We start from the raw sequence: 22577 nt of genomic DNA, 5'->3' as shown, positions 1-22577 counted from the left end.
GAATGCTGTCAAAATCGCTTTGAATGAAAATATGTTTTTAGACATCAAAATAAATGAATATTTTACCGCACTTTTGGTTTTTAATAATGTTTCATCATATTAAGATTTATGGAATTTTTAGATTTGAGAAAACCCCCAGCATTAGAAAGTTGAAATTTTAGTTTTTGTTCTTACACTAGGGGGGTTGACTTTTTTTCTTTTTGGAATTTGATTTTTTAATTATTTTTATTGGATTCAAATAGGGGGTATTTGCTCATTTATGAATCTGAAGATAAGGCTTTGGGAATGGACAAGTCCCACAAGTCCACAACCCCATTGCTTGGGGAAGAGATGGAGCCGGGTAGGGACAGGGACAATGAGCATGGTGGGATGGGGGCAATGGTGATGGCGACAATGGTTAGGGAGGTCGGATCCGGCTCCTCTCCAGGGAGCTCAACGCCCGGGGAGTGCCCAAGGGGCATCCAAGGGTTGGGCCGTGCCGCACACATCTCGGCGCATGCCTAGGGATGTGTGCGGTATAGTCCAACGGTTGGATACACCCTGGGCGTGCTGGGCTCCCTGGAGAGGAGCTCAATCCAGAGTTGAGAGGGATAAATTTGGATATTTATATCATTTTAAAGTAAGACTAACTAAAAAGGCACCCTAAACGCCAATTTTCAAAGATTGGGTACCCAAAGAGATCTTTTGATAAAGATTGGGCACCATAGAACAAATCTCACCTCCTCAAAGACTCCACCTCCCTGGAAAACTCCACCACTTAGAAGGTTCCACCTCATCCAGTTTCTTGAAAGACCCAACCTTGCAAGTATCCACTCACTCTCTTTCTTCTTCTCATGATAGAGAGAATCCATTTCAAACATAGAATGACCGAATAGTAGCCGGTCAGCTCTATAGTCCAATGCATTTAGCTAACGTGTCAGGCCGATCTCGATTTTCAATGTTCGGCTCAAGTCAGACTAACTGGTATGGGTTTGTACCTGACACCCCTAGGTTACACTCAACTTAATTGCCATCAAATTGAATTTGCATGACTATGAATCAATACCAATCTTGGTCCATATGCATGACTTTCAATCAAGCCCAACTAAGAACTCCTAGTCTTAAAAGAATGAGATCAGTTCCCATATAGATATAGTATTGACATTTCTATTTTCGGATTAACAGATCCACATCCTCTACTTCCTCAGCCCTACTTCCATGCGTTCCTAGCGCGCCACGTGTCCTGACAACCATCCAACGGTGGTTATTTCAAAAATTCAAATTTTTTTGGAATCCTTTATGACATCCATTTGAATCACTTTAAACCTCAAACCAACCCCATCTGACCGGTTCGATGAAAAACCAAACCGGTCTTATCTCCATCAAACTAAACCAATCCACATCCCATATCACTCGATTTCCCAGATCCAGACTAGTCCTCTCTTGAAACCCTCTCTTTCTCACTCCTCCCTCTCCCAACTCCTCGGTGGCGACGGTGACGGTGACATCTGGCTGCTACTGTGACAACGACGGCGACGACGACGACGACGGCGACCAACGAAGGAAGGCCGTGACCTTCGGTCCTCTCTTACTCACTGCTGCTCCTACTGCTGCTCCGGTCCTCTCTTACTCATCTGGCTGAGCTTCGTTCCTCTCTACTACTGCTCCGGTCCTCTCTTACTCACCCTTGACGAAGCTTGATCCGAAGAAGCATCGTGTGGGAGGTATCACTGCTTCGCCGAATCACCTTCGCTGTTTCAATCATATTGGTGGGTTGGAGAGAGCTCCAACAGTGGTGGTAAGTCAATTCTCAATTCCTTGATTTTGACTATGAACTGCTCGATTCTTCTCTCCTTTTGGTATGTCTCTGTTTATGGGTATCTCTAATCCATTATTCGATTAGTTTAGATATGGGTTTTTAGTTCTTTTTATGTTGTTAGTGGAGATTATAGTCTGGGAGCTGTGTTGATACTCCTTTTGTTGGGATATACAGGGAATAGAAAAAAGGATTTTGGGTATTTGGTGTGGTTCACTTCTCTGAGATTTCATTCTTGACTTTCGTCTTCTTCTTTTGGGGGATTTGGATTCCGATAGTGTTTGTGGGAAATTAGTATAGAGCCATGGTTCTTTTCCTGTGCTTTTCTAACAGTTGGGTTTTGCAAAATTTTGTTGTAACTTAACCGTACAGATTCTGAGTTTATCTTGACAAAATCTGTTATTTAACCTTCCTACCTGAAGGAAAAATAGAACGAATTTCTTCCTAAAATTTCCTGTACCCACCAGGAAGGTAGAGGCATGGTTCTTTTCCTGTGCCTATTTTGTCTTATGTTGTACCCACCAGGAAGGTAGGGAATGAATTTCTTCCTAAAATTTTTGCATATTAGTTAACCAATTCTAGATGAAAAAATGCACATCCAGAGTAAACCTTTGGAATCCATAAGAGCTTGGTTTGCTTGAAGCATGTTAGAAGGTGAGGAGCCATTTGATTGTTTGGCAGGACTAGGTTTCTTAGGATCTAACGTAATAGTTAAATAACCCTGCTCACAATTTTAGGTCTCCTCACTCATAATCAAGTCTACTGATCAACTCATGATAAGAAATTTATATGATCTCAAATACTTCAATTAATATGCAGATGAGTGCACTTGATGATGATAACAAAATATAAAAAAATCTTATTCCAATGCAAAAGCAATCCAGAGCCATTACATCTCATTGGGCCCCCTCTACCTAGCTTTGCCATAGTTCTTTCTTAGAAGGGTTTTGGTTTGTGTAAGATAATACATGTTCTCCTTCTTCTACAGAACCATTGCCCTACTATAGAAAATTATTCAGAAACTAAAAATCTCCATAATCAAATGTTAATTCCTACACCTCTTAAATTATTATAACTTTTGGGCAAAACACATCAGAAATTCTCATTCCAAATGTGATGGTTTGAGATAACTTATCAAATAAGGAGACTAAGAGCTACTCCATTTTTTTCCTCTCCTTAGTGATACATCTTTCTACATATCTTAATTTGTATACATTCCATTGATTCCCAAGTGTCGTGTAAAGCTACTTATGTGGATCAGATAAGATAAGATTTCCTTTTCTTTGTAACAACTATCACCTCATTCACCCATTCCTTCCCTTTTTTTGTTTTTTTTCCTTTGCCTTGTCTTCTTTGTCTCTCCCATTTTCCTCTTTACTAAAGAGATGTAATGGGTAGTTGATGGGAATTCATTTTCATCTCATTTTTTTTTTTCAAATGCAGAAGTCTTCTACCATCATTAGCTTTTCACATTTCCAATCTTGACCCTTCACTGGTACACTTGTTACCAAAATGTTTTGGCTTTGCTTCTCAGAATTTGCATCTAGTATTTATAATACAGTTGGATAACACAAGACAGATTACATGGCAAATGTGGGTACTTTTAAGTAAGTGTTGTACAATGGTCTTCAACTCTTGGCGTAAGCGTTTGCTTTTTCAGTGTTAGATTCCATACAAGAAGTTTGATTTGGAGGTGATTTGCAGAAAATGTGATCCAGGAACACCTATGGCAACTTTTCTTGCAACTAGTAGGAAAAAGACAAAAAATATTATTTGTGTATCATTATGTAGAGATAGGTGTAGAATTGGTTTATGCAACTGGTTTGGATAACACCAGAATCCATGGAACTTTAGCTCACTTTTTGTAACTACACCAGCTAATCCATGGAACTTTAGCTCACTGTTTCAGAATAATCATTTGATGTTTCAAATTAACGCTAACAACAATATCCATTCTTCTCTTGAGTTCTTGGTTCTTTCTTCGAAGTTCACTTTGGTGTCCTAGTTGAACTGTCAAGTGATCTAATCCAACTTTTTTAATTTTGCAAGGACAATGAACTCTACAAAACCTATGTGTTCTTGTGGACAAGGTGAAATGGTATTGAAGCAAGCGTATACTCAACGAAACTATGGTAGATGGTTCTATAAATGCCCTGCAAATGAAGATCTTCCAAATTCCTTCATGTGGGTGAGCTACTACAAGCCCGATGAATCTGCATCATCCACTCCTGATCGTGATATTGCCCATGCTCGTGCACCAAGATATCAAGCATATCGGGACGATAGTCAAAATTATGTGGTGTGCCATATTAGGAAAATGGATTTAATAGTCCTATGACGTATATGTGTTTCTGTTGCAATTATGTATCTTTTATTTAGGGGTTAAATTTCTTTTGTATCATTGAAGTTGAAAACATTACCCCCCTATAATCTAACTTGCAAATGGATTTTCAATGTCATCTCCAACATTTCCTATTTTATATGGAAACATAGGAATCGGGTTGTTATTTCGAATCTTTCTCCTAAGCTAATGCAACTCTTGAACAATATCAACAGATGGATTACTGACTTGGAACTATCTCTTTACTCAATCACATTGGTATATCTAACCCGTCTTATTCAGATCTTAAGACTCTTTCATTAACACAACCAAATTTGATTTGTGCAAGACAATCTAACAACGTTTTTTTTTTTTTTTTTCTTATAGTCAGATAAGCTAGAGGCCTTGTTTTCAACTTATCCAGGAACACCTATGGCCTTACTCTCATGGGCACGGAGGATACTGTCTCATATGCAATGACACCCATCAAACATTTACTATTATAAAAAAAAATCACCAAGATTATATATTCCTCACCAAAACAATAATCAACCATTAGGAATTCCTGTTTTCACTCGGGCTTAGTTTCCTTTATGAGATTACTCAGAAGCCATATCTGATTGGAAAGCAAAGAAGCTTGACAGTACTACAAGGGGGAAAGCGAAAATAAATATCGTCAAAGCTTCCTAAAAATTCAATTCAAATTTCTTAAAATCAAATTCTTGTCATGAAGAGGCCATGCACCAACCACATAAACACATTACCCATCTGTTTGGTTGTTTTTCAAGTAAAAAAGTACAATCATACACTATTCAATACAAAACCAAATTACAATGTACTTCAAAACAAGCTATTTTTCATAACACTATTCTTCATTGTCCAAGCTTTCTGAAAACGGTCTCCATGCTGCAACAATAAATACAAAAAATAATCAAAAACTGAGAAAGTTATTATCACAGTCATTAGATTAAAATTAAAAAAATAATTTAGCAACTTATTATCAATGTCACAGTTTCACCTGTTTCTTGTCTTGGAGATAGATCAACTTGATCGAGCTACTGTTGTTGAACCCTGCGAAGAACCTATTGCCTGCACAATGCAAAAAGTGCAAAAAGAAATTAATATTAAAAAACAAGTTAGTATCACACATTTTTATTAAATATAGGTTTATTTGATTATACCAATAAAAGTCATCTGAAAGGCCAGTTCTCCGTATATTGAGATACACCACGAACATCTGATGTAGCAAGGCTTTGAGATGGTTCTTCTAGTGTTTCTATGCTAACAGAGGTTTGTGCAAAATGTAGTGTCAAAGATAACAACATCACCAAACAGTGCATAGTCATTGAGCATCATCGGATCTGCCCAAAATATGTTTGTTATCTGTTCTCCATTATCCAGTTGCAAAGAGTATGTAAATGATGGGTTCTTCCTTGTCTGGTTTTCAAAATATGCTAGCAAACTCCCAGCTTCACCGAAGGCTAGATCACGCTGACATTTGGTTCGAAGGTAATTATTAAGATCTACCCTGGTGCAACCTAGGTTTTCGCTACCACCTACTTGCATGCCCATCAAATCAAAAGTGGCATTGGGCCTGATACCGGAATCATCAGCCAAATCTATTCCATGGGCAACTATATTTGAGACTTGGCGTTAAGACTGCATCAAATGAACAGTTGCTGGTGTATGCAAATCATGATTGTGGTCATCAAAAAAATCTTTACATTCATATTGACCATCTTTCAACCTAGATATACACAATCTTGCAAGACAATCAGTTCTGCTTTCTGCACGAGGTTCCTTCATGAACATATCTCTCTTGTCCTTTTTTCAATGTCCATGTTTATTACATACAAATCTCCTCTGTTTAATGATTGTCGGATCTTGTTTGCTCCTATGTGCATGATCTCTCCTAATACTAAAACCAATATTTCTATCATACTGATTATAAAACTCATATGCAACATTTTCAGATTCGAAAGTCATGCCAATCCGAGGTCTGTCCTGGACAGACACATCTTCAACACTATTATCAACCGGTGAAAGCACTGGGTTGGACATAGGACCTACTGCAATAAGGGGGCAATTTTAAATAAATACCATGATTCTCTTCAGTTAATAAACTTCAAAAATATGAAAACTAAAAAGATCGGATAGTAGAAAATGAAGGCAAACAAATGGAAACCCCGTTATATTAAGTGGACAAATTACTCCATTATGCAGTCACTTAAACCAGGGACCTCTCAAGATTATGTACACAACTCACAAGCATAGGCTGCCAAACTCAATCATAGACCCATGACTAGCACAATTACCTAGTATTAGCTTTTGCTTTTTTTTTTGGGTGAACATCTAAAGCCCAAGAACAGGCAAAACCTCATGATATTGATAAATGTGTTGCAAAATAAAAACTCTGAAGAAGATACAAAGAGAAAAATATATATGGCAAGGCAATAAAAATCGTGATAAAGTGTTACAAAGAAAGCTGACCAGAAGAGGGTGGCAGGGAGGGGGAAGTTGATGCAGGACAGATGAACCATAGTTTCACAAATACCTTATTGATTACAAGAGGGGAGGATGAATTTAAAAGTTGAAATTTCGTAATCTGTCATATTGTTTACCAGGGTAACAGTGAATAATCATTTCAAAACAACAGAAAGCCAAATTAGTAGAATAAACCAGCATTATGGCAAATAAGTATAACAAAATCCAGAGAAGTTCGTAGTTCATCATGTCCTTCTCTAAGAAAATGCACATGTACCGTAGGTATTACTTCTGTCAAAAGAAGCATCACCAACATAATAGTAAGTACCTTTTTTCAATTTTTTGTGGGGTGGGTGTGGGGGAGGGGAAGAGTTTATGCTCCCAACCAGTTAAAATGCCAATGGTAAGATGCATAAAGTACCTTTTTTTTGTCGAGGGGGATGGGTGGGTGTGCACAAGCAGAAAAATTCTGTCCAAAACAGTGTGTTCTCCCAACCAACTATTTGCCTTTGAATTTCAGTTTGTGCATTCCTAAATCTTCTATTACCGCAAAAAAACATACAATAGCCATATTATGGATCTTGTCTTTTATCCAATTCATATACAGCTTCCAATCGGCATTTTAGTTTCACATTGCTAAGTGATGTAATCTGTGGGCAGCTGTGGATGTTGGCTAAAGAAGAAGACCAAATACCCAAAAACTAACAACATAAAAAGAACTAAAAACCAATTTCTAAACTAATCGGAGAATGGATTAGAGATACCCATAAACAAAGACATACCAAAAAGAGAGAAGAATCGAGCAGTTCATAGTCAAAATCAAGGAATTGAGAATTGACTTACCACCACTGTTGGAGCTCTCTCCAACCCACTAATATGATTGAAACAGCGACGGTGATTTGGCGAAGCAGTGATACCTCCCACACGATGCTTCTTCGGATCAAGCTCTGCCAAGGGTGAGTAAGAGAGGACTGGAGCAGCAGTAGAGAGGAACGAAGCTCAGCCAGATGAGTAAGAGAGGACCGGAGCAGCAGTAGGAGCAGTAGTGAGTAAGAGAGGACCGAAGCTCACGACCTTCCTTCGCTGGTCGCCGTTGCCATCGCCGTCATCGTCGCAGTAGTAGCCAGATGTCACCGTCGCCGTCGTCGTCGCCACCGAGGAGTTGGGAGAGGGATGAGCGAGAAAGAGAGGGTTTCAAGAGAGGACTAGTCTGGATCTGGGAAATCGAGTAATATGGGATGTGGATTGGTTTAGTTTGATGGAGATAAGACTGGTTTGGTTTTTCATCAAACCGGTCAGATGGGGTTGGTTTGAGGTTTAAAGTGGTTCAAATGGATGTCATAAAGGATTTCAAAAAAAATTGAATTTTTGAAATAACCACCGTTGGATGGTTGTCAGGACACGTGGCGCACTAGGAACGCATGGAAGTAGGATGGAAGTAGGGCTGAGGAAGTAGAGGATGGAATTTAGAGATGAGCGATCCATTTATTATTAGTTAAAAGATAAATGGAATTTGCAGGAACGGAAATGGACAGTTCGTTGGCAAAGAAGAAGTAGTTATAAAGTGGAGAGAGTCTTTGTGGACTGGCAGGTGAAATTGAACTTTCCCAAGTCCCAACTTGTTCCCCTACCCTGCCCTGCAGTTCTGCGTAGTGCCTAGCTGCATTTGCATACACCAAGGGAGGATGAAAAATACGAAAATTTTCGTATGCGCGTTGCGCCATTGCGGTGGGGAGCAGGAGGATTCTTTGCGACGCGGGTGTAGGAATAACAAAATAAAACCAACCATATGAGAAGAAAAGGAATCTTAGAGCTTCTCTTTAATAAAATAACTGGTTACAGGTTTGTCCGGTGTTGTTCCACGCTGCTATGACTGGTGGAATTATGGGTGTCATTCTCAAGACCAAGGTTCTAAAACTCGGGTTTCGATTAGGTTTCGACCAGTCAGAAATCGAGTTCGTCTCGGTTTTGACCATATCTCGATCGAAACTTGAAACTTTCTCCAGGCTAATTCGAACGTTGGTTTCAAGGCCCAAAAGTTATTTTTTTGCCTTGATTCTTGTTGTGCTGCCTATTTTTGACATTGTAAACTCAATCTATGCATTAGTTTCACATAGAGAACACTAAGAATATTACTTGTGGTTTTGATCCAAGTTTGATACTGTATATTTTTTCTTGGACTTGGTATTGAATAAGGTTTGACTGGAACATATCTCCTTCAATATAAATGAGATTTAAGCAATCCTGGATTTGTTAGAAAGCTTTGTTTTGATAGCTTTCCAACAAATCCAAGATTATTTAAATCTGATTTATATTGAAGGAGTTCTATACCGGTCAAACTTAATTTGATGTACATGAATGCTGTCAAAATCGCTTTGAATGAAAATATGTTTTTGGACATCAAAATAAATGAATTTTTTACCGCACTTTTGGTTTTTAACAATGTTTTACCATATTAAGATTTATAGAATTTTTAGCTTTGAGAAAGCCCCCAGCATTAGAAAGTTGAAAATTGCATCTATCGTTGAAATTTTAGTTTTTGTTCTTAAACTGGGGGGTTGACTTTTTTTTCTTTTTGGAATTTGATTTTTTAATTATTTTTATTAGATTCAAATAGGGGGTATTTGCTTATTTATGAATCTGAAGATAAGGATTTGGGAATGGACAAGTCCCACAAGTCCACAACCCCATTGCTTGGGGAAGAGATGGAGCCGGGCAGGGACAGGGACAATGAGCATGGTGGGATGGGGGCAATGGTGATGGCGACAATGGTTAGGGAGGTCGGATCCGGCATCTCTCCAGGGAGCTCAACGCCCGGGGAGTGCCTAAGGGGCATCCAAGGGTTGGGCTGTGCCACACACATCTCGGCGCATGCCTAGGGATGTGTGCAACACAGTCCAAGGCTGGATACACCCTGGGCGGGCTGGGCTCCCTGGAGAGGAGCTCAATCCAGAGTTAAGAGGGATAAATTTGGATATTTATATCATTTTAAAGTAAGACTAACCAAAAAGGCACCCTAAACGCCAATTTTCAAAGATTGGGTACCCAAAGTGATCTTTTGATAAAGATTGGGCACCATGGTACAAATTGCACCTCCTCAAAGACTCCACCTCCCTGAAAAACTCCACCACTTAGAAGGTTCCACCTCATCCAGTTTCTTGAAAGACCCAACCTTGCAAGTATCCACTCACTCTCTTTCTTCTTCTCATGATAGAGAGAATCCATTTCACACATAGAATGACCGAATAGTAGCCGGTCAGCTCTATAGTCCAATGCATTTAGCTAACGTGTCAGGCTGATCTCAATTTTCAATGTTCAGCCCAGGTCAGACTAACTAGTACGGGTTTGTACCTGACACCCCTAGGTTACACTCAACTTAATTGCCATCAAATTGAATTTGCATGACTATGAATCAATACCAATCTTGGTCCATATGCATGACTTTGAATCAAGCCCATTTCCAGCCAAGCCCAACTAAGAACTCCTAGTCTTACAAGAATGAGATAAGTTCCCATATAGATATAGTATTGACATTTCTATTTTCGGATGCTTTTGGGCTGAATTGTTTCTACGTCATCTCTAGTTGTCCATCTCAATCTCTCTCACAAAAGCTTCTAAAGCCAAAAAATCACAACCCCATTGGGTTGGGTGAAACCAACCAATCAATCAAAATCAGAAGTATGCACCTAATTGAATGAATGGTCTTAGAATAGACAAAAAGCTGCACTTAGGGGAAATGGTGGTTTGTTCAAATGCATTTATTGGACATATTAGAGCTCTATGCAGGTACTTTTCTTCTCTCTTGTCTTCTTGGTTCTTAAGTTATGTTGATAAAAGGTTGTTTCTTTAGATCATTTGACTTCTTCTATGTGGAAATGACCACTCTACCTCTGTCTGAACACATTGCCTGGGTGAGGTGCACCCCCCTCTATTAAAGGAACTTGGGGAAATGGAATGGGCAGGAAAGGAGTCATTTGTCTATCTCTCTCTCTTTCTCTCTCTCACTCTCAGGATACATTTGATCTGTTATGGGGATAATATGGAGATGACAATTGCGTAGGGGAAATGTAGAATAAATTCGGCATACCTTCCTTACCTGTTCTAAATTGATCAAAGTCTTTAGAACATGACTTGTAACCCATGTATATATTTAGGGAAAATGTTGGGTATGCATGCAGTATATCGTATGCTAGCATCCTATATGTGTCTATCTCTCTCTTCCCCCCTATAAGGATAAGGGAGTCATGTCAAAGCGAGGAAGAGAGAGATAGACACAAAGAGTGGTAGCTAGCACACAGTATACCGCTAGCGTACCTAGCTATCCCTCTCCCATTTATTTATTATATATATGCATGCATATATAATTGCAAATGCAGTACTAGCTAGGTTGGTATTAGAAGAGCCAAATAGAGGCAAAAAAAAAAAGTTAATTTCTCTCCCAAATGGGTTCTTCCTCATTATTGTGTTTCCTAGCACTTCTCTTAGCTGGTGGGGCATTTGCTTCTAGAACTAAAGATCCTAGCTTTGATACAAACTATGAGATTATGTAGGGAAATGATCATGTTCAATCCATAGACCAAGGAAGAGAAATCCAGCTCTCTATGGACAAGTCTTTTGGTTAATATTTAATCTTCTTCCATCCCTTAACTTCTTGCATTCTAGCTTCTTTTGCTAATTTGTTTGTTCATAATTACAGGCTCAGGGTTTGGTTCCAAGTTGAGTTATGGTTCTGGGTTTTTCTCTTTGAGAACAAAGCTACCTGATAAGGACTCTGCAGGAGTAGTTACAGCTTTCTATGTAAGAGGAAACTTTTTTTCTCTTTCTCTTCTGGTGATCTTCTTACTTGTATGTTATTATTATAAGTTTCTTCTTGTTAAGGGGGTCTTCTACTCTTACAATTATATATATTTATTTGGCTCTTAATTATTTGATTCTGAATGCATTAATTAATATTGCAGCTGATTTCGAACAGCAATAGTGATCATGATGAGCTTGACTTTGAATTCTTGGGTAACAAAGAAGGGAAGCCCTATACATTACAGACTAATGTTTGTGCAAATGGAAAAGGGAATAGAGAGCAAAGAATTCGACTCTGGTTTGATCCTACAGCTGATTTCCACACCTACAAGATCCTTTGGAACCAACATCAAGTTGTGTAAGTTTAAAGTTTAAACTGATCACTCTTCATCCATTCTTCGTTTATGGAGTATATATGTATGGGCTGATGTTCTTTGTGCCGCAGCGCAGCCTGCACCCAAACACATGGGCCTGCCATTCAGGGGGTATATATATATATAGCTGATTTCTATTGGTCCTTTTGCCATTCCTTGCTTCCAAGTTCCACCTAGGGCTGCAAGGTCGGGTTGGGCCGGGCTTTATAGAATCCTAGCCCAACCCTAAGTCCCCTTAGATGGGCCCAGGCCCAACCTGACCCTGACACAGGGTCAGAAAAATCCAACCCTGACCCGCCCTCGGGGTCGGGCCGGGCTGATCCTGACTGGCCCTGATCATGAGGAGGGGGAAAGAAATGCATGGACTGGAATGGGCCAGAGAGAACATTATCAATTTTACATAAAATAACACTATAATAAAATGTATTTTATCACTTATTGTCTTCATATATAGTATATTATATAAAAATATGTGGGTGACATTTAAAGTTTATAATGTATATATTATATCAATATATATTTTATAGTATAACTTAAATTAGGGCCGGGCCGGGCTGGGCCAGGCCAAGCTTAGCCCGAGGCCTCAACCCTAACCCGACCTAACTCTGACTCAGGACCAGAAATTTCCAACCCTGACCCGCTCTCAGGGCCAAATATCTCAGCCCAGACCATGTTCAGGCTCAGGGCGGGTTCGAGCCGACAGGCCAAACTTGCACCCCTACTTCCACCATGTAGATGTAAATGAGTTGATCAGTTGTTGATGAAATCTCAATAACCCACTAGAGAGAGAGAGAGAATTATAGATATCAACTTTTCTGACTAATGGTGGAATTTTTGTGGATTAATAGTTTTACAGGTGTTATGTGGACATTATTCCCATTAGGGTTTTCAAGAACAAGAGAAGCATTGGAGTTGGGTACCCAAGTCAAGCAATGAAGATAGAGGGAAGTACATGGGATGGGGATAGTTGGGCCACAGATGGAGGCCAAACAAAGATAGATTGGAGCAAAGCACCATTCAAGTCTTATTTCCAAGGTTTCAACATTGATGGTTGCCCATCTACTCAGCCAGTTGCTTGTTATTCTTCAAAGTATTGGTGGAACAGTGAGAAGTATTGGGAGTTAGATTCTACCCAAGAAAGAGCATACCAAGGTGTGAAAAGGAATTATATGACCTATGATTACTGTTCTGATAGTTCAAGATACCCAACTCCTCCTGTATGCCCTCAATAATGACAAAGCTCCTCCACCACCATGTACCATCTACCATTAATGTCACAATCAAGCTTCCCATGCACCCACTTGTGACACTTTAATAATAAAGGAAAATCTTTGAGTATCTTTGAACCATTAATTTTCATCATTTGCCACGGTTAGCAAACATATATATGACACGGTACATATATGCTAGTGTAGTTATCATTTTAAACTTTGATTGTGATCATGTGAAATAAAATCTTATTTATTAATATTTTTCGAGGGAGGGGGGTCCCACGAATCAGGAATCTGCACGCTATATCAATTAAGGGTTTGGAGAATGGTACCATTTATATACTAGGTCCATATAGGGCTCACATGGTTAGAATAGAAGAGAGAGTATCTGTATGGATCCCACTAATTATTATGTGAAATGGATATATTAATTGGAATCTGCACCAGGGCAGCACTTACATCCTTTTTCCTTATTTTTTGAGAAAGAGAATGCTACCTGGGCACATGCAGTACATTGCCCCTGAGCCCAGACACAAGGGCGGGCGAAATGACTGTTGCACTTCTGGGAAATTCCGCCTTTCTGTGGGGCATGGCAGTCATTAATTTGCCTGCCACTGTGTCTGAGTGCAGGGACAACGCACCACACACGCCTAGATAGCATTCTTTCTACCTTACTTTTCTTATGATAAAATCATGGGCATAGAGAATCTAGCTATCCCATTGTTCCCTTTATTATACAAAGTTCAAAATACTCTAGACACTATTCCTAAAGGTGTATCCAACCACTAGAACCTGTGGATGAAGAAATTCTCTTTACCATGGGTGAAGAGAAATTTAATCCTTTTTTCTTAATCCATATTCTCTCTTTTGTGTTTTTGTAAGGTCAGGGAAAAAATAATCCAAGTACAAAATCCTTTTTTTATTTTTTTTATTTTCTTCCTCTTAAAAATGCGTAATTAAACATTAGAGATTGTTAATTAAGTGTGAAAGATCATTATAGAGCTACGTTATATATCATTTTCAATTCTTCACCAACTTTCCTTGTGGTAAAAATGTAAAATGGATAGACGAGGGTGGGTCCATGTCTCTGTGGTGGACCATATGTTTCAAGTAAGGCCCCAAAGCCTTGCCATTTCTGACCAATACATGCTGTTACATTCCCATCTAGCATCTAATGGTATGGATTGACCCACTTGATATGACATGTGGCAAAAAACTGATAGGCCGCGTCGTTGCCCAACATGGTTGGTATTTGTAATCTTGGATTGGATCGGAATCGGCGTAGACCAATCCCGAATAATGATTGATACGCCCAGTATTAGTGGATCGCTCTCTGGATAGGCCAACTCGGTTGGATCGTCTGAATCCGATTTGATACACACAAGATTTTTAGAATTTTGATCCATTTTGGGGATTTGATTGAATTGGTATCAACCTTGACCGATCCCGAGATCAATCACGAGCTCTAGCAAGTGATTGATGGACTAACCTACTTTGGTTCAACTTGGTGAGACCGGTAATTGAAAAGCCTTCAAAATATGAGTGGGTCGTGGGAACCAGATCCTCTCCAGTGTGCATCCGACATCTGGCAGCGCACTAGAACGCATGTGCGCCCAACTGTTGGACACGCACTAGAGAACATCCGGGTCCTGGGTCAGACCTTTATCTACTCCATTTTCTGGGCAGGTCCATTTCCCTAAGTTCCTCTAATAGAGGGGGCAGAAATGACCATCTTACCGCTGCCCGAACACACTGCTTGGGTGGGGTTCACCCCCCTCTATTAGAGGAACTTGGGGAAATGGAGCGGACAGAAAATGGAGCAGATAAAAATACATCCTGGGTCACGGGCCTTGGCTTGACAATGGCCGGAAAATTATCTCCTCCAGTTTTCTACCCGGCCCAATTCCCCAGTTCCTCTAATAGGGGATGGTGGATCCCACCCAGACAGAGTGTTTGGACAAGGGTAGGGTCATTCCAGTCCACCCTTGTTAGAAGAACTAGGGAACTGGGCCGGCCAGGGAATTGGAGGTGATAAAGATCCGACAATAGCCTAGCCAGACCTGGCATGATACAATTATGAATGATCCATTAATGTGAGGCAAAACATTTTCTATGTCCTTTAATGGGCCTAATCCTTATTTAGCCACTAAGGTTACCCGTTTGAAATTGGGCTTGACCAAGGCACCATGGACTCAATGTTGATTGTTCAGAACAATAGTTGGGCTAGATTCGAGGCCCAAGAACCCACAGGGATTAAGCTCAATCTTTATTTTTCTCCTCATCCACTCCCCATGATTACCGTTAGATTCGAATAGCTGAATCGGTGGGCCTAGCAGTTTTTTGCAATCCAACTGTACTGCGAGCCCAAATATCTGTGTTTGCGAGCTTCGTTGGTTCTTCATTAATGGCGGCCTGCCGGGTCCTCTAGGATCCCTTTCGTCGCAGGTGCGCCAGTGAAGTCCAATAATGTTGTTGCTACGTTCGATTCTCTTTGTCCTTGTGCTATCCCACTATTTCTTGGCTCCAATCGCTGGATCGACTGAAGAAGAAGAGTTCTCCGAAGAATTGCTTCTGAAGCCCTTGCCTGATCAGAAAGTCCTTGCTCATTTCCACTTCGACAGCAGAGCTCCCCCATCGATAACCCATGGCCGCCATCACCGAGTCTTCCCCAAAGCCACCGCTCAACTGGTACTTTTACCTCATCCACCCTATCGTCTCTTGAGAAAATCAGGCTTTGTGTTTCTAGCTTTTACTTTTCACTCTACGGTCAGCTTTATTTCTGTTCAGTATCTAGGGTTTGTTAATTGATACCGTCTTCAACCGTCTTCAGAACTGCAGTTTAAGTTCAGACAGTAATAACTAATGGGTTTTTTTTTTGCTGCTTTGATTAGGTCCAAAAATTCCGGATTCGTGAGATGGAGTTGTCAGTCACGCAAGGTCGCTGGAACTACGAACGATGGGGTGGATTTGATCCTGTATCGAGCGCGAATGCGAAACCTCCCGGAGTTGAGTTGTGGGCTGTCTTCGATGTCCCCCCTGATCAGGTCGATTCAACCTGGAAAAATCTGACCCACACCCTCTCGGGTCTCTTCTGTGCGTCGATTAACTTCTTGGAATCATCTACTGCTTATGCTTCTCCACATTGGAGCTTTCGATCATTCTCGGGTACCCTTAGATATGGTGCTCTGCCACGGGAGGCTGTTTGTACTGAGAACCTAACTCCTTGGTTGAAGTTGCTCCCTTGTCGAGACAAAGCCGGGCTTGCTGTTCTAATGGACAGACCTTCTATCTATAGAGGATTCTATCATTCACAGCGGTTAAAGTTGATATCAACTGAATCGGGTTCAGAGGTTGGGGTGGAACGTGAGATTTTGCTTGAACATACTCTTACTGTCGTTCTTCAACCTAGTGAATTGCAGCCAAGTTGGTCTTTAAGCTCAATTTTTGGAAGGAAAATCACTGGAAAATGTGTTCTTGCAAAGTCTAGCACTGTATTCATTGGACTTGAGAGGAATCTAGTCTCTGAAATCAATGAGTTGGGAAAGAAGAATGAGAAAAATTGGGTTGCTGAAAAGACCTCTGGCTCTTGGAGTAACCTAGTATTTCAGCTCTCTTTTAGTCCGGATAGGGTAATTGAAGAGGTAAACAACGGGCATGGTGGGAACTCAGCCGTTCTATATGAGTTCTCCACTGAGAAATACAGTGATTATGAGCCATTTGATGTAAGTTTGACATGGAAACAGCCTATGTTCTGGTTGTCTCCGCAAGCACCATTCCATGCAAGTAGGTTCTTAATGGGAAGTGGGAATGCAAGAGGTTCCATTGCTATCACTTTGAAATCTACAGAATTTGTCAAGGGAATCTTGGGTGATAGCATCGGTAAAGACGGTTGTAAGGTGCGGATTGATGTTTTCCAAGTTGTGCCTTGGTATGTGAAAGTCTACTTTCATACTCTGCAGATATTTGTTGACGGAGAAGCACAAATTGTTTGGGAGACCATAGAGAAAATACGGGTTTCACCTTCTGAAGATAGGGTATCACCTGGGCTGATGGAGATGCTTCTGAGATTCCCTTGTGATATGAAATCAGCTGTTCTAACCATTGAGTTCGATAAGGTATGTTCAACGGGTGTTATGGTTTTCTATTTCTTATAACATGAGGTCAGAAATTATGTGATTTTGTCACATGATGTAATATACTATTGCCTGTAATCTTAGATGGATATAGCTATGCAATGTTTAAACATCTCCTTGTTGATGTTAGATATGGAGATGAGAGTTCACAGGAACCCAGAAAACTAACACAATATGACCAGCTTGTTTATATAATGACAGTGACAACTTCCATGTAAATATTAGTTAATATAACTAAGAATACATTAGAATGTGCCTAAATGATTAGAAGACTGGGAAAGCCATGTACTTCGTAGACTAAATTCTAGAAATTAAAGCAGGACTAAGAATTAAATAGTCTGGTCTTTAGGTGTATGATTTTCTGGTTTCGTATGAAAAAAATGTGAGTTCTTTTGTATCTGAGTTTCTCAATTTTTTTTTCTTCCATATTCTAACACCAATAAAAAAATGCATACCTCTCCCAAAAACAAATGAATATGATAATGCTAAGAATGAAAGAGTTTTATCACCTAAGATTAAACTAAGTGCCTGGAAGCAGATATGGATATGGGCTTTATAACTTATGTACAGAACCTTGTTGGTTTTAGATTGGAGATGAGAGGTCATGGAAACCCAGGAAAGGACCAGCTTGATTGTGTGATGGTATTAGAAGCTGTGTTTTTTTCTTACTATTGGGAAAGGACCAGCTTGATTATGTGATGGTATTAGAAACTATACTGTTTTCTAACTAGTATTCTTTTATCTGGAGGCCTCAACTATGTTGAGGTTTTTTTTGTTTTTGAACTGTATTCGCCACTGTACTGAACACTTATGTTAATGGCTTAATGAGCTCCCTTTTTTTACCAAAAACAATCTAGCCATTATTCTAGTAATGCAAAATAAATTAGAACATACCAAAATGAGTAGAGTACCCAATAACTAGCCATTTGATTAGTAGCTCATATCTGGAAAGATTGGCAAGAAAAGGAAAAAAGAAGATTTAGCCTTCAGCTTTCTGATCCACTTATCACCTATCACAATTCAATACTGTATGCTTGTGCTATATATCTCGTCAACCAATTATCATTTATTGCAGCACCAGTTGGCTACTCTAAACTAATATGTTGGTATTCAACCAAAAAAAAACAAAAGAAACTAATATGTTGGTACATATAAAAACCTTTTTCAAGCCGTTCCAAAACCCAGTGAAAGAATTTCAGCCTCTTGACATGGGAAGAGTGTTTCCTCTGCAAGAAGCATAAATTTGTCTCCATACACTAATGAAAAAGTATGAAAATTATAGATAAAGCACATAGACTGACCCTGACAGAATAATGACCAAAGAACTGTTCACTACTGTTTAACCTAAAAGCTCAAACTTGTAGGGAAGGGTAGCGTAAAAGTATACATCAACACTCCCTCACACGTGCAGACCTTCTTGGCGTCGTGCACATGACACATGCGCATGCCCACACATGACACCGAGGGAAAAAGAAGTGTTTTGCACTTCCCATGAGTTGAACACTTAACCTCTCTGCTCTGATACCATGTTCACTACCGTTTCATCTAAAATCTCGAACTTGCAGGGAAGGGCAGCGTAAATGTATACATTAACAACAGCAACAAGAACCTCGATAAAGACATCTTTAACTGACATCTAATATGATGGGGCTTTAGTCCCATACCGGGTGGGTTTGGTGTGTGTGTTTGTGTTCTTAAAGCATTCCGCAGCTCAAAAGATTGGTTAACCCTTTTGAGCTGGCGTGTACACTTTGTCCAAAAAAAGATATGTGGCTGGCTCCCCGCGGTGGGGCTTCTCCTTTATGTAAGGCCAATATGTTAAGCCTAAACCATAGTTCGAAAACTCATGATACTCATCTCGACCAGCCGACTCGAGATCTCAGCGAGACAGTGCAATTTTTGTTTTCTGGGTTTCAGAATGATGTTTCGTTAGGCAAATGGCCATAGTTGGCTCCAAAACTTTAAGGGAAGCTTGTTTTAGGATTAATAAACATATTTAAATCTTCAAATTAAAAAAAACAAAAACAAAAAAATTGGTGTTTTGGATTTGCACTCTTGGTTGGCAATAAAGGCCGAACCCTTAATGTATTGCCTATTCTACACATTTGTTTGAATGATATGAGACAATTGGCAAGTAAAACAAGTAAATTATGCAATAATGGATGAAGACACATAACATTGAATAATTATTTAAGAAATAGTTAAAGACTTAAAGTACATTAGTCATAGACACCCTACTTCACTAGTCTTCCATGTCCCAACTCCCAACATGACAATCGATCTCTTTGTAGTGATGTGGCAACCCCCAGTGGTGTATCCCAGTTGTATTGAGTGATGATGTGGCCAAAAAGTCAAGAAACAAGGATTTCCCCCTTCTTTGTCGAGTTACTTCAAAATTTTGAAGTGTGCTCTTGAGTTGGTGCTTTTTATAATATGGAATGTAGCAGCTCGAGATTGAGATCTCGGTGAGTTTTAGAACTATGGCCTCAACCTGTATAAAGCTTTTCTTGTGAGAACTCTGGTTGAACCTCTTTCCTTTCAATCAGATACCTGTTCTGAACTTTGCTTTGAGAAGTAATCGATTTGCCTTCTTAAACCTCTCAGGATTCAATCCCTGGGGATCTTCATTTTTAACACTCACCAATGACTTGGCAGTCCATCTGGCAAAAGTGGCCAGGGGGCAATGTGTAGCACTAGCACCCACATTTGCCATGATAGAGATCGCCTAGGCCAAAAGTTTACCATATGATTTTCTAACAGACCAGTCTTTCCCGTTTGGTTTTCTTTTCATTGTTCTTATCTCTGAAGTTTTATAACTGTTGTAGGGATTATTACACATCGATGAATATCCTCCAGATGCTAATCAGGGATTTGACATTCCAGCAGCTGTAATTAGTTTTCCTGACTTTGAAGCAAGTATGCATTTTCTTAATGAGAACTCCAGCAAGTCACCATTGTTATCTAAGTTTCAGGTAATAATTCAGCCAGTATCTTTGTCCTGAAGGGGTTCATTTTGCACATTTACTTTTATAGATTTTCTGGATTGACTGGATTTGCTATGCAGGAGAAGAATCCTGTGCTGTCTTACACAGAAATATTACTTGTGCCTCTTGCCACTCCTGATTTTAGCATGCCTTACAATGTGATTACAATCACATGCACGGTGTTTGCTTTGTATTTTGGATCACTGCTCAATGTATTAAGGAGGCGGGTTGGTGAGGAAGAAAGATTCTTAAACAGACAAGGTAAATCATAAATTATAGATGATGTAAACTTAGAGAAGGGGAATCTTGTGACGGGGCTACAGGACCTTTAGTTGAAAGCACTCACAAGATCCATCTTTTGTGATGGAAGATTAAAGGTACCTGTTGTCTACCATGAATTCAGTGTACCTACAGCTTATACTGCTGATGTCACCTCAGCTGATTGGCACCCTATCTAATGGTTTTCTCCTTTTAAATTTTAATATATGCTCAAACCTGTGTGGCTTTGGATTGCAAATGTTGAATCTTGCACTTGCACTCTGTTAGGGTATGGTAGAGTTTGTCCAATTAGTATGTAATCATATTTAATATTTACCATAGGAGATTGTTGAGGGCCACCTTGATTATGTCTTCATTTACCCCCCCCCCCTTGGCTTGTATCTGTATCTATTTTGCACGCTGCTGAAGTTTTTTCGTTTTATTCACAGCTTCCAGGAAAGGAGGTCTGCTTCCTCGGCTCCTATCAAAGTTAGTTGGAAAGCTAAGAGGAAGACCAGAAGAACCATCGCAGTCACAAGCACCATCATCATCATCCTTACTAACTCCTAAGTTCATACTCAAAGTCCTATTAGTGGCAGGGATTGCTGTTGGCTGGCATTATTATTCTGAATGACTGCCAAAGCTAATCCGAGGTAGCCTTCTTGTACAATATGTGCGTGAAATCCAATTTAGTACTTTTTTTAATAAGATATTTTCTGATAGTGGGTGCTGTACCATTTCCCTGTAGTTCAATTTTGCCCATTTGATTTATTTGTTGATGGAATAGCTGAAACTCATGCAAGGATGGTCATCAATAGAGTTACACATATTACAAAAACCATGCATATCACTTTACTGCTTTATTATACAATGCAAAGCGAATCTCTGTTTTTCTTGGTCTTCTTTTTAAGCGCTGTTCATGGGTTGGTGGGTGTGGTTAAAGAGTTCTTATAGAAATCGATTAGCATATTCTAGGACACAGGTTCATCAGAAATTCACAGGGCATGGAACCTTCTCAGGGTGTTATCCATGCAAAAATAGGCGGGAGGGGATGGGTTCTTTCATTTCTTCCCCATTAAGAAGACATAGATGGAACTTGCAGAGTTTTTTTTTTTTTGGGGGGGGGGGGTGAGGGTGGAAGAGAGGGAGAGAGAGAGAATTGATAATGTATTAGAACAAAAGGTTATGCAGAGTACTGTAACCACAGCATGCAAGAGAGAAACCATGGAAGAGAAAAAAATGCAAAATTCAAAGGATCTAATCCTACATCAGCCATGGAGGAACATAAGCATTCTAAGGTAAATGATTTCTTGTACATGCATGCCTAGCTAGTTCCTGTGCAGGTTCAACAGCTAATACAGAGATATTAAGCTGGAAATATCATAAGAGAGGTGCCAGACTGCCAGGGCCACTCATCAGAAGCTACCCTTCTATCCAAGCTCTAAATCCAACTAGTCAGGTTCCAGTGGAATATGTGTGAAACCAAGTTATCTTGCCCTTCATACTTCTGCAAGTATTGCTTGAATCACCATATTTTAAGCATATTGATCTGCCGATTTCAGATAGGAATCCATCAGTTGAAATAATCAATCAAGAAGTCATATCCTTCATCCATAGTGATTGGGTTGAAGCTCTCTTCTGTTGCAAGTTCAGTTGAAATAATCAATCAAGACGTCATATCCTTCATCCATAGTGATTGGGTTGAAGCTCTCTTCTGTTGCAAGTTTAAGAAATGATGTTGCTGCTGCAAGGACCTAAAATTTAGTACTTCAGGGAACATATCGTACACAGCCGATCCCAGTCAGATCCTGATTTGTCTTGAGCAAACTAGTGAACATGTGTTGACTTGTGATATTCAAAATTTGGGCGAGATGGTTCTATCACTCTATGGGTATCGTTTTGTCGGTTTGTTTCCTGAGTCCAGTTGATGGCTTGATGATCCTCTGCCTTCGTTTGTTGAGCTCTCAGGCTCGTCTGAGATGATTGGGTCTCGGGCAAAGATCATCAAGCTTTTACTACTCATTTCTTGCACTGTGGAGGACACTCATGCTGATCTCCCTCTCATTCCGATTGTGGGGTAGGATGGGAAGATAGTCTCTTACCCTTTGACTTTTCTACTCTGATGGAAGAAAAGTGTGACCTTTTAACCTGTGGCTGATTTGGGCCTTGGGACCAACTCATGAGTGGGATGGTGTGCTGGTGCGGTTGCACCGGTTTATGG

General features: G+C 39.9%; 3 protein-coding genes across 4 annotated transcripts; 2 read left to right on the top strand and 1 right to left on the bottom strand.

The window, feature by feature from the left end:
- Nucleotides 1-4955: 4955 nt before the first annotated feature.
- Nucleotides 4956-5921, bottom strand: LOC122655490 (protein FAR1-RELATED SEQUENCE 5-like). The gene is made up of 4 exons (XM_043849680.1): nt 5840-5921; nt 5402-5749; nt 5134-5204; nt 4956-5021 (listed from the first exon to the last, which is right to left on the bottom strand). Exons 1-4 carry the CDS (start codon nt 5919-5921, stop codon nt 4956-4958), a joined length of 567 nt encoding a protein of 188 aa, XP_043705615.1.
- Nucleotides 5922-11079: 5158 nt separating this feature from the next.
- On the top strand, nt 11080-13002 carry LOC122655489 (putative xyloglucan endotransglucosylase/hydrolase protein 1). Its single transcript, XM_043849679.1, has 4 exons — nt 11080-11216; nt 11296-11396; nt 11558-11754; nt 12627-13002. The coding sequence occupies exons 1-4, from the start codon at nt 11201-11203 to the stop codon at nt 13000-13002; spliced, it is 690 nt and encodes a 229-aa protein (XP_043705614.1). The 5' UTR covers nt 11080-11200.
- Nucleotides 13003-15366: 2364 nt separating this feature from the next.
- Nucleotides 15367-21251, top strand: LOC122656111 (GPI transamidase component PIG-T). Of its 2 annotated transcripts, none has more exons than XM_043850560.1 (5): nt 15367-15669; nt 15873-17096; nt 19940-20086; nt 20182-20359; nt 20806-21251. In XM_043850560.1, the coding sequence occupies exons 1-5, from the start codon at nt 15448-15450 to the stop codon at nt 20988-20990; spliced, it is 1956 nt and encodes a 651-aa protein (XP_043706495.1). In that variant the 5' UTR covers nt 15367-15447; the 3' UTR covers nt 20991-21251. The 2 variants fall into 2 exon arrangements, with proteins under 2 accessions (XP_043706495.1, XP_043706494.1); XM_043850559.1 differs by having other exon boundaries at nt 20179-20359.
- The last annotated feature ends 1326 nt before the right edge of the window (nt 21252-22577 follow it).

The sequence above is a fragment of the Telopea speciosissima genome, chromosome 3 (assembly GCF_018873765.1).
Source record: "Telopea speciosissima isolate NSW1024214 ecotype Mountain lineage chromosome 3, Tspe_v1, whole genome shotgun sequence".
NCBI lineage: Eukaryota > Viridiplantae > Streptophyta > Magnoliopsida > Proteales > Proteaceae > Telopea > Telopea speciosissima.
The sequence above is the reverse complement of the archived record's forward strand: the minus strand, read 5'-3'. Positions and strand labels throughout refer to the sequence as shown.